Source organism: Felis catus, chromosome D3 (genome assembly GCF_018350175.1).
Source record: "Felis catus isolate Fca126 chromosome D3, F.catus_Fca126_mat1.0, whole genome shotgun sequence".
Classification (NCBI taxonomy): domain Eukaryota; kingdom Metazoa; phylum Chordata; class Mammalia; order Carnivora; family Felidae; genus Felis; species Felis catus.
The window spans coordinates 41,397,747-41,410,434 of record NC_058379.1 but is presented as its reverse complement, the minus strand read 5'-3'; the positions used below and the strand labels follow the sequence as shown (position 1 = coordinate 41,410,434).

Genomic DNA, 12,688 nt, shown 5'->3' with positions numbered 1-12,688 from the left:
CTCATACACTGCTGGCAGGAATGGAAAATGGAAAATGACACATACAATGTGAAAAATAGTTCAGGGGCGCCTGGGTGGCTCAGTCGGTTGAGTGTCTGACTTCGGCTCAGGTGATGATCTCACGGCTCATGAGTTCGAGCCCTGCGTTGGGCCCTGTGCTGACAACTCAGAGCTGGAGCCTGCTTCTGATTCTGTGTCTCCCTCTCTCTCTGCCCCTAACCCACTCACATTCTGTCTCTGTCTCTCTCAAAAAGCAATAAACATTAAAAAAAAAAGAAAAGAAAAGAAAAATAGTTCAGTGGTTCCTCACGAGCTAAAGGTAGAATCACCATATGATGCAGCAACTCTATTCCTAGGTAAATACCCAAGATAATTGAAAACATGTTGCCTGGAATTAGTCAACTACAATGCCTGAAGGAACAGGCCTTAAGACTGCCTCTCTTCTACAACTAACTAGTTTGGGCAGTTTCTAAAACCACTCTGAAGTTCAATAATTTGTCAAAATGACTCATAGAACTTACTGAAAGCTATTATAATCATGATTACAAATTGTTATAGAAAACGATTTACTACAGTTTATCATGTAAAGGTTATTATGCTTTATTACAGATTAAAATCAGGCAAAGGAAGAAATTCAGAGCAGAGCGGGGTTGGGGGGTGGGGGGGCGCTTCCAAACACAAAGCCTCCAACGGTCCTTTCCCATGAAGTCAGAATGCATTACCCTCCTGGCATCAATGTGTGATAATGCACACAGAGTATTAATAACCAGGGAAGTTCACCCCAGCTTCAGTGTCCAGAGTTTTAACTGGAGATGCATTACATACGCATGACAGAGTGACTAATTGCCCAGGTGGTTGAACTCAGTCTCCAGGTCAACTAATACCATTGGGACTCAAAGCTCCTACCTTAACTGACACCAGACTGTCTCTAGTGTAGACAGTCCCTACCCTAAAACGGTTTATGTAACCAGTCTCCCAACTTCCCCACCCCCCAACTCAAGCACACTAAAATAAAAATAATCCTATCAGGTACAATATAGATTACCTCCCAGAAGCTGAAGACAAAGGTCAAACTTCTGTTTGGGCAAGACCAAATTCTTTAATACACGTGTTCATGGAAAAGCTTATATACAAATGCTTATAGCACCATTATAGCCAAAAGCTGGAAATCATGCAAACATCACCAACTGCTGAACCTATAATATATTAAGGTGTATATATATATAGATATAGATATCTATATCTATATATATCTATATATAGATATATATAGATATAGATATCTATATCTATATATATCTATATATAGATATATATATCTACCTCGATATATATGGATATATATGGATGTATAGATATATCCATTCAATGGAATATTGTGTAGCCATTAAAAAGAATGAAATACTGATATATGCTAAAACATGGATGAAACATGAAAACAAATATCAAATGAAGCAAGCCAGACACAAAGGCCACATGTTATATGATTTCATTTACATGTAATGTCCCAAAAGGTAGGTTCATAGAGACAGAAGGAAGATTAATGGCTGCCAGTGTATGGGCAAAAAGGGGAACTGAGAAGAACAAGGATTCTTTTGGGAGTGATGGAAATATTCCAGAATAATATAAGGTAATAGTTGGACAACATTGTAAATGAATTAAACCACTAAACTGTACACTTTAAAGTGGAGAAAATGGTTAATTTTATCCCAGTTTTTAAAAACCTATATTAGCACCCTTCTCTCAAAGAGCACACAATCTAATGTTTATAATATAATAACAAAAGAAAAAAGAGATCACTCACCCTTGTAACTGAAATACAGAACAGACTGAAAGCATTAAAATTTGCTAAGAGGGTCCAACATGGCAACATAAGACTCTGAACTCACCTCCTCCCACATGCTAAACCTAGGCCTATATAGAGACAATTCCTCTGGAAGAAGACAGGGCTGATTACACAGCTTCTACACAACAAATGGTAAAGGGAACAATAGGAAAAAGTAGGAGAAATATGGATAAAACAGGAACCCCACTCCTGACTAGGTGACCTAGAGGAGAGAAGGGTGTTGATGAGAGGACAGCACACTGACTCACCTGCTCTCAGGCATAGCAGTTTAAAAGGCAAATAGACTGTAAATGAAGGAAATACATTTACTCACACTAGAGCATTGAATAAATAGGTATAAAACCACTGGAACTCTCACTGGGGTTAAGAGGCATTTTTACATTCTACATCCACCTTCATACCATAAACAAGACCAGGGTCCAGGTACTCTACCAACTTGCTAGGGCCACCCCAGCATACTCTAGACCTCTGGCCCACACCAGCTCCAGCTCTCCCTCAAAGACAGCCCCCACACAGTACACAGGTCCCTAGCCATGTCAGCCCTAGCTCCAGCCATCCTGCCGAGTCAGCCCTGACATAACACCCTCCAGAACCCAATGGGCCTATGCCAAATCCAGCCATTCCACAAAGGCAGCCCAGCATAGCACATCCACATAGGATATACCCAGCCTACACCCACTCCAGCTCCACCATTTCCACAGAGGTAGCCACAGCACATGTCCCAGGACCTCCAAGCCATGCCCACTCCAGCTCTAGCCAGCCTGCCAAAGTCATCAGGCACACTGCCTACACAGCAGGCAGTCCTACACAAGGCCACTCCTTCAATACCAAGAAAAGTTAGCTCTTTTAGCTAATTCATACAAACACACACAGAAAGTCAAACAAAATGAGACAGAGAAATACATTCCAAACACCAGAAAAAAAGAAAAACCTAAAGAAAAGAAGATAAGTAATTTACCTGATAAAGAGTTCAAAGTAATGGTCATAAAGATGCTCACCAAATACAGGAGAAAAATGGAAGAACACAGTGAGAACTTCAACAAAGAGAAAGAAAATATTAAAAAAGAACCAATCAGAGCTGAGGAATAACTGAAATGAAAAATACACTAAAAAGAACCAAAAGCAAATTACATAAGAGAGAAGGATGAATCAGCAATCTGGAAGAGAGAACAGTTGAAATTATACAATGAGAACGGCAAAGAAGATTTTTTTAAGGAAGATAGTTTTAAGGGCCCTCTGGAACAACAAGCATACAACATTCTCATTATATGGGTCCCAGAAGGAAAAGAGAGAGGAAAACTGCCAGAAAATTTGAAGAAATAATGCCTGAAAACTTCCCTAACTTGGGAAAGGAAATACATACCAAATGCAGAAAGCATAAAGAGCCCCTAATAAAATGGGCCCAAAAAGCTCCAACAAGACCTATTATAAATAATAAAATAGCAAAAGTTAATGAGAGAATGTTGAAAGCAGCAATAAAAAAACCAATAGTAATAAATGAGGAAAACTACATAAGATGATCAGCTCATTTTTACTTTAGAGAGAGAAAGAGAGAGAGAGCACACACACAAGCTGGGGAGAGGGACTGAGAGAAAGAGAGAATCTCGAGCAGGCTCCATGCTCTGTACAGAGCCTGATGCAGGGCTAGATCCCATGGCCCTGGGATCACGACCTGAGCAAAAATCAAGAATCAGACACTACACTAAACCAAATGAACCACCCAGGCACCCTGATCAGCTCATTTTTCAGCAAAAACTTTGCAAGCCAGAGGGAGTACCAGGATATATTTAAAGTGCTGAAAAGGTAAAACTTACAACCAAAAATACCCAGCAAGGCTGTCATTCAGAATTGAAAGAGAGATAAAGGGTTTCCCAGACAAGCAAAAACTAAAGGAATTCATCCTAAACCAGCCTTACAAGAAATGTTAAAAGATCTTCTTCAAGCAGAAAATAAAGTACCATGACTAAAAATAGGGAAATATATGAAAGAAAAAAATCTCACTCATAAAGGCAAAAACTATAGTAAAGGCAGCAGTAGATGAACCAATTAAAAAGCTAGTATTAGGATAAAGACAAAAAAAGTAAACTTGGGCACCTGGGTGGCTCAGTCAATTAAGCATCCGATTAAGCATCTGATTTTGGCTCAGGTCATGATCTCACAGTTCGTGAGTTTGAGCCCTGCATAGGGCTCTCTGCTGTCAGTGCAAACCCTGCTTCAGATCCTCTTTCTCCCTCTCTCTCTCTGCCCCTCCCCAACTTGCACATGCGCATGTATGCACACATACTCTCCTCTCAAAAATAAACATTTTTTAAAAACTTAAACTCAACTATAGCTACAATAAGTAGTTAAGGGATACAAAATTTAAAAAGATGTAAAATATGATGTCAAAAACAGAAACAACAGATATACAAAACATAAAGACAAAAGAACCCAAACATAACTCTAAAGAAAACCATAAAATCACAAGGGAAGAGACCAAAGGAAGGACAAAGAAACACAGAAGAACTACAAAAACAACCAAAAAACAATTAAGATGTCAGTAAGTACATACCAATCAATAATTACTTTAAATAAAATGGACTAAAATGTTCCAGTCAAAAGACATAGGGAAGCTTAATGGCTAAAAAAATAAGATCCATCTATATGCTGTCTGGAAGAAACTCACTTCACATCTAAAGTCACATATAGACTAAAAACATAAAGTGATGGAAAAAGGTACTCCATGCAAATAAAAACAAAATGAAGGCTGAAGTACCAATACGCATATCAGACAAAATAAACTTTACAACAAAAGATAAAGAAGAGCATTACATAATGACAAAGGAGCCAATCCAAGAAGATGATACAACAGTTACAAATATTTATGAGCCCAACATAGTAGCATCTAAATATTTAAAGCAAGTATTAAAAGACCTAAAGGAAGAAACTGACGTTAATACAATAATAATAGGGGACTTCAATACCCCACTTACATCAATGGATACATCATCCAGATAGAAAATCAATAAGGAAATATTGCCCTTAAACAACACACTACACCAGATGGATGTAATTAATATATATAGCACAATTCACCCCAAAACTGCAGAATGCACATTTTTTTTAATGGCACATGGAACATTCTTTAGGACAGGTCATGTGGTAGGCCACAAAACAAGTCTCAATAAGTTTAAAAAGACATGGAGCATCTTTTCCAACCACAATAGTATGAAACTAGAAATCATTTATAAGACAAAACTAAAAAAAAACCATAAACATGTGGAGACTAAAAACTGTTACTGAACAACCAATGAGTAAACAAAGAAATCAAAGAGGAAATCAAAAAATACTTTGAGACAAATGAAAATAGAAACACACAGGGTGCCTGGGTGGCTTAGTTAAGTGTCCAACTCTTGATTTCAGCTCAGGTCATGATCTCAGGGTCATGGAATTGAGCCCGTCTGCTTAAGATTCTCTTTCTCTCCCTCTGCCCCCCCCCCACTTGCATTCTCTCTCCAAAATTAAAAAAAGAAATAGAAAAGAAAAGAAAAGAAAAGAAAAGAAAAGAAAAGAAGGAAAGGAAAGGAAAGGAAAGGAAAGGAAAGGAAAGGAAAGGAAAGGAAAGGAAAGGAAAGGAAAGGAAAGGAAAGGAAAGGAAAGGAAAGGAAAGGAAAGGAAAATGGAAACACTTTTCCGTCTTTTTGCAACTTTCCAAAATTGCAGCAAAAGCAGTTCTAAGAGAGACGTTCATAGTGATACAAACCTACCTAAGGAAACAAGAAAAATCCCTGAGGTTTGGCTGTAGGGTACTTGGGTGTTTGGGAAGGAAGAATTTTTAAGTTTACAGGTCTAATAATTAGGAAACCAAATTACTATACTTATTGATAACTGAGAATTCTGTAATTTGGAGTAAACATGTACTAAAATGAAAAGGGGCTTTCAGTTGAGGCTAGGGAGAATAAACTGTTTTCCCAAAAGGACACTGTGACAGCTGTGTGTCAGACCTCTTGAAGCTGGCATGTGGGGGCATAAATGAGGGTTCTTGCTTTCCAGAAAGGAAGGGAATTTGTGGATAGTCTGTATGGTTGGCCTGTTGGGTAGTGACACTCAGGCTGGTCCCAGGCCACGAGCAACAGCTGACATGAGATGTAGAAAGAAGGAGCAATAAAGCAGCTTGTAGCAGAAAAAAGAAAAAGAAGAAAGAAGAAAAATCCCAAATAAACAATATAACCTAAACTAGAAAAATAAGAACAAAGCCTAAAGTTAGTAGAAAAAAGGAAATAACAAAGTTTAGAGTGGAAATTAAAAAAAAAAAAAGATTATAGTGGCATAACTGAAATAGAAACTAAAAAAGAAGAAGAATAAGAAGAAGAACAAGAAGAAGAAGAAGAAGAAGAAGAAGAAGGGGAGCAGGAGGAGGAGAAGGAGGAGGAAGAAATCAATGAAACTAAAATCTGGTTCTTTAAAAAGTTAAAATTGAAAAACCCTAGTCAGACTCATCAAGAAAAAAGAAAGGGCTCACATGAATAAAATCAAAAATGAAAGAGAAGTTACAACTGAAACCACAGAAATACGTAGGAGACTATGCATCACAGAAGAGTACTAAAAAAAATTATGTGCCAACAAAATGGAAAACATTGAAGAAATGCATAAGGTCCTGGAAACACACAACCTTACAAGACTGAATCACAGAGAAATAGAACATCTGAATATACCAATTACAAGTAATGAAATTGGATCAGTAATTTTAAAATTCCCAGAAAACAAAAGTCCAAGACCAGATTGCTTCATATAGGATATCTACTAAACATTTAAAGAGGAGTTAGTAACTATTCTTCTCAAATTATTCCAAAAAATTGAAGAGGAAGAAATTCTTCTAAACTCATTTTACAAGGCCAGCAGAACCCCAATACCAGAATCAGACAAAGATACCACTAAAAAAGAAAATTACAGGCCAATATCCCCAATAAACACAGATGCAAAAATCCTCTTTGAAATATTAGTAAATCAAAATCAACATGTTAAAAGCATCATACACAATGACCCAGTGGAATTTACCAATATAATGTACCACATTAACAAAGATAAAATATGATCACCTCAATAGATGCAAAAAAAGCATTGACATATACAACATCCATTTATGATAAAAACCCTAAAAAAGTGGATACAGAAAGAACACACCAAGTATAATAAAGGCCATATGTGATAAACCCTCAGCTAAAATCATACTGAGTGGTGAAAAGCTGAAAGCATTTCCTCCAAGATTAGGAGCAAGACCAGGATACCCATTCTCACCACTTATTCAGCATAGTATTGGAAATCCTAGCCACATCAATTAGGTAAGAAAAAAAAAAATTAAAGGCATCCAAATTGAAAAAGAATAAGTAGAACTACCACTACTTGCAGATGACATAATAATCATCTATAGAAAACCATAAGGCTCCACTGAAAAACTATTAAAACTAAAAAAATAATTCAGGAAAATCTCACAATACCAAATGAACATACAGAAATCTAACCCATTTCATTTATGTACACTAATAATGAGCTATCAGAAAGAGAAGTTAAGAAAACAATCCCATTTACAATTGCACCAAAAAGAATAAAATACCTAGGAAAAAATTTAACCAAAGAAGTGAAAGACCTGTACTCTTGAAAAGTATAAGACATAGATGGAAAAAACTGAAGACAAGACAAATAAATGGAAATATACACTGTGCTCATGGACTCGAAGAATTAGTATCGTGAGAATGTCCACACTACACAAAGCAATCTACAGATTTAACGCAACCCCTATCAAAATACCAATGGCATTTTTAACAACTAGAACAAAGAATCCTAAAATTTGTATGGAACTACAAAAGCCCTAAATAGCAAAAGTGGTCTTAAGAACAAAGCAGGAAGATCGTGCTGATTTCTAAGTATATTAAATGTACGATAATGGTACAAAGAAACACACATACATCAACAAAACAGAATAGAGAGCCCAAAAATGAGCCCACACATGTACAATCACCATTTAGCAACTACCTTAAAAATAAGTGATTTGGGCAAGACTCATCAATGGATGCTGTATTACTTTTTTATTGCTACTTTCAAAAATGTCAATTGCCAGGATGCCTGGATAGCTCACTTGGGTTAAGCATCAAACTTCAGCTCAGGTCATGGTCTCACGGTTCATGAGCTCCAGTCTCAAATCAGGCTCTGTGCTGACAGCTCAGAGCCTGGAGCCTGCTTCAGATTTTGTGTCTCCCTCTCTTTCTGTCTCTCCCCTGCTCATGCTCTGTCTCTCTCTCAAAAATAAACATAAAAAATAAAAAAAAATTTTAAATGTCAATTTCCTGAAACACCTGAGAAAAGTTCCTGAGAAAAGACTGAGGAACTTCCAAATTAAAGGATACTAAAGAGACATGACAACTGAATATAAGGCATGATCCAGGATTTTATTTTGCCAAAAATTTCCGGGATAACTGATAACCTGAATAAGGTCTATATATGAGATACTAGTGCTATATCAATAACAGTACTATATCAATGTTAATTACCTATTTTGACAATTGCATTATGATTACATGTGAGAATTTCTTTGTTTTTAGGAAATATAGAATGAAATATTTCAGAGTAACTTTTTCTCTTAAATAATTTATTTTCAAATGGCTTAGAAAAAACTATGTATAGATATCTACATACAAACACACACATAGAGGATACAAGAATACTCTGTATGATTCTTGCAACTTTAAGAGAAAAATATCCCAGCTCATAAACAAAAAACGACAAGAAAACTGGAGATAATTGTGGAGATAAAGAAATCTCACATGAAGTTGAAGTCAAGGTAATAGGAAGTGTTCAAGTCTAGACCTGAACATTCAGAGGAAATATAACTGAAGATATTCACTAGTATAAGAGAGGAAAACTTAAAGTTTTAAAAAAAAAACTATTAAAAGGAAATGTCCTCGAGGCACCTGGGTGGCTCAGTCCATTAAGCAGACTCTTCAGTTTGGCTCAGGTGGTGCCTTACAGTTTGTGAGATGGAGCTCTGCACTGGGCTCTGTGCTGACAGCATGGAGCCTGCTCGGGATTCTCTCTCTTTGTCTCTCTCTCTCTCTCTCTCTCTCTGCTCCTCCCCCCGCTCAAAATAAATAAAAAAAAGAAAAAGGAGAGGCGCTTGGCTGGCTCAGTCTGTTACACGTTCAACTTCGGCTCAGGTCATGATCTCATGGTCTGTGAGTTCAAGCCCTTCATGGGGACCTGTGCTGACCACTCAGAGCTTGGAGCCTGCTTCAGATTCTGTCTCCCTCTCTCTCTGCCCCTCCCCCCATTTCTGCCCCTCCCCCTCCCTCTCTCAAAAATAAACATTAAAAAAAAAAAAAGGAAATGTCCTCTTAGTAATTAAACTGATTACTCTAAGAGATGACATACAAAAAAGCTGACAAAGTAAAAAAGTTAAAGATAGGGTAGACAAATTCATTCATAGCAGCTACTGAGGAAAACTATACAAGCATACCTCAGAGAGACTGCAGGTTCAGTTCCAGACCACCACAACAAAGCTAATATCACTTTAAAAAAGTGAGTCAAATTAATTTTGGGTTATGCTTATACTACACTCATCAACTAAGTATGCAACAGCAATATTTCTTAAAAAACTACATATTTCATTGCTAAAAAATGTAACCATCATCTGAGTTTTCAGTGAGTTAATCACTGATCACAGATCACCATAACAAATATAATGAAGAAGTCTGAGATATGGCAAAATGTGACAGAGAGACACAAAATGAGCAAATACTATTGGAAAAATGATGCCAAAGACTTGCTGAATGCAGGGTTGCCAAAAACCTTCAATTTAAAAAAAAAAAAAAAGGCAATAACTGCAAAGCACAACAAAGTGAAGCACAATAAAACAAGGTATGCCCATATTTTGGTACATATTTCCAAAGTTAAAAATTTGATATCAAAGAAGGCAAAAATGTTGCCATTTGGTGTTATAGAAATATCCCTGAACTGGTTCAATCAGTAACCTCAGTCATTAATAAGTATATCACTTGTGACACTTTTATTTTACCTATACATAGTTCTAATCCAAGAGAATTACCTATTTAGGGAAATTAAAAATTTAAGTGTAAAGGGGCACTTGGGTAGCTCAGTTGGTTAAGCATCTGACTCTTGATTTTGGCTCAAGCCCTGAGTTGAGCCACCACACTGGGCCTGGAGCCTGCATAAGATTCTCTCTCTCCCTCTCCCTCTCCCTCTGTCCCTCCCAGGCTCACGTGTGCCCTCTAAATAAATACATACAAACATATGTACATAGACACATAAATATTTTTAAAAATAAACAAAATTTAAATGAAAATATTTTAGTAGTTTCAGACAAACTTTATCTCAAAATAATGCTTTTGGCATATGTAACTAGAATTTACAAAGGACAATATCTTTTAGACATCACATCTAATAAGTAATTTATTTATTCTTACCTGTTACTCCTTTTAACTGATTTGTTCTGCCATGGTGGATCTATCACAATTACATCATATGTTTTCCTACCTGAAAACAAACACACAATGTATTTCAGAAAATACCTTCCATAGATGATCACTTTAAAAACTAACGTGCAATGGGGCGCCTGGGTGGCTCAGTCAGTTAAGTGTATGACTTCAGCTCAGGTCATGATCTCACGTTCTGTGAGTTCAAGCCACCCCGCGTCAGGCTCTGTGCTGACAGTTTGGAGCCTGGAACGTGCTTCAGATCCTGTGTCTCCCTCTCTCTCTGCCCCTCCCCCACTCACACTCTGTGTGTGTCTCTCTCAAAAATAAACATTAAAAAATAAATAAATAAATATTAAAAGTGCATTTACTACAGATACAAATATAATGGAATGCAACAAAAGGATTTGTAGCATTTATTCAAATAGAATAATTTAACCTAGAAAAATTAAATTTCCCTTATAATTTAGTACAACTAGAATTTTAACATAATTTCACCTATTGCTATTTATTCAAAGACTACCTGAAAATAACTACAGCTCACTTAGCTAGATACCAATCATCTGTAAATGCCCTATAAATCTTTGTAGCCATGTTAATATGGTCCTTTCAAATGTAGGAGGGGTTAGTTTTGGGGGTTTTTTGGGTTTTTTGCTTTACTTTTTTTAAACTTTCTTTTGAAATAATTTATCTTAAACCTGATATGCCCACCATAATATAACTTCCCCAATTGTCTATAATTGCCTTTTTCTGGCCCAGGATCCAAACCAGGATCACACATTGCATCTAGTTGCCATGTGTCCTCAATCTCTTCCACTCTGGAAAAGTTCATCTTTTTTTGTCATTTATTACCGACACTTTGAAGGCTACTGGCCAGTTATAGAATGTCTCCTAATTTGGGTTTGGTATTTCCTCATGATTAAATTTAGTTATTAATTTTTGGCAAGAGTATTACCAAAGTAATCAGGAAATAAGAGATGTCAAAATGTCTCATTATTGGTGATACTAACTCTAATCACTTGGTTAAAGTGCTGTCTACCAAGTTTCTCCAGTTTTCCCTTTGTAATTAATAAATATCACGTAAGGAGATATTTTCAGACCATGCAAATATCCCATGTCTCATCTTTTCACCTACCACTTTGACATCCAATTACTATGGTGTTTGCCAGATACAAACTTTCTAGTTCTATCAGTCTACCCACATTTATTAATTGGAATTTTACTGTAAGAAAGAGCTGTCCTTTTATAAACATAGCTTTTATAAACATAGCTATATTTTGGTAAATCTAGAATTTCATACATAATCAAAACAGTGCAAATTAAAATGAGGAAGTAACAGTTTTCAAACTATTAGAGTGACAAATATCAAAAAGAATGGAAAACAGCATTCAAACATAGCATAATTTCCCATTAATTTATTATCCTGTCATCTACCCTGAAGAATCTGACGTGAATAACCACTCGTATGTAACATGGCTTGATAGCAATTAAAAGAAGTTTTCCTTAATGAACTATGTCAATTAATACCTTAAAATGTTGCTATTAAATGCCCAAATAACAATAAATAGCAAATTTAAATATTTCTTTCCTACCTCATCTCTTAGATTATAATAGTAACAATTTATTAAATACATATAAGTCCCTGACACAAGCAGTTGATGCAGATTAATTCACTTAATCCTCAAAATGACTTTCAGAAGTAGGTTATTACCATATCCATTTTATAAACTAGGAAACCAAGGCTCTTTTTATTAGCCCAAAGACTAACAGTTAAGCTTCAGAATCTAAATCCAAATTCAGCTGTGGACTTCAATCTTTAAATTGTGTTAACATTATACAGGAAAATATTTCAAGAAATTTTAGACAATAAATGTGAACATTAGCTTAATATGTAACCTAAAAGGTTATGGTGTAAATATTCATATCTGCAGTGTTTCTAATTTGCTATAAAGAAAAGTTAAATAAAATTGTTTAGGGGTGCCTAGGTGGCTCAGTTGGTTAAGCATCTGACTTCAGCTCTGGTCATGATCTCACGGTTTGTAGGTTACAGCCCACGTTGGTCTCTGGGCTCACAGCTCAGAGCCTGGAGCCTGCTTTGGATTCTGTGTCTCCCTCTCTCTGTGACCCTCTCCTACCCACACTCTCTCTCCAAAAAAAATTTTTTAATTTTTTTTTTTAAATTTTAAATAAAATTGTTTGGCCAAAACCAAATGTATCCTGAATTCCAAAGTACAGAGCAGCAACTGTGTGTGCTTTCATGGGGACTAATTACTTTTTGATGCTTTGTTCATAATTCTTATTTTTTAATTTTTTTTTTAATTTTTTAAACCCAAACTCAGCACTTTTAAAATTTTTAAACAAAAATTACACAGAGAAA

The 12,688-nt window shown here is 36.1% G+C and overlaps 1 protein-coding gene across 5 annotated transcripts in view; it reads right to left on the bottom strand.

Annotated features, from left to right (window-relative positions):
• Positions 1-12,688, bottom strand: part of METTL4 (methyltransferase 4, N6-adenosine) — a 681,840-nt gene that overhangs the window by 645,405 nt on the left and 23,747 nt on the right. For all 5 annotated transcript variants that reach the window (XM_045041664.1, XM_019815053.3, XM_045041662.1 and 2 more), the window contains exon 5: positions 10,303-10,372. In XM_045041664.1, the coding sequence (XP_044897599.1) occupies positions 10,303-10,372 (70 nt within the window). The remainder of the gene's footprint in view (positions 1-10,302; positions 10,373-12,688) is intronic.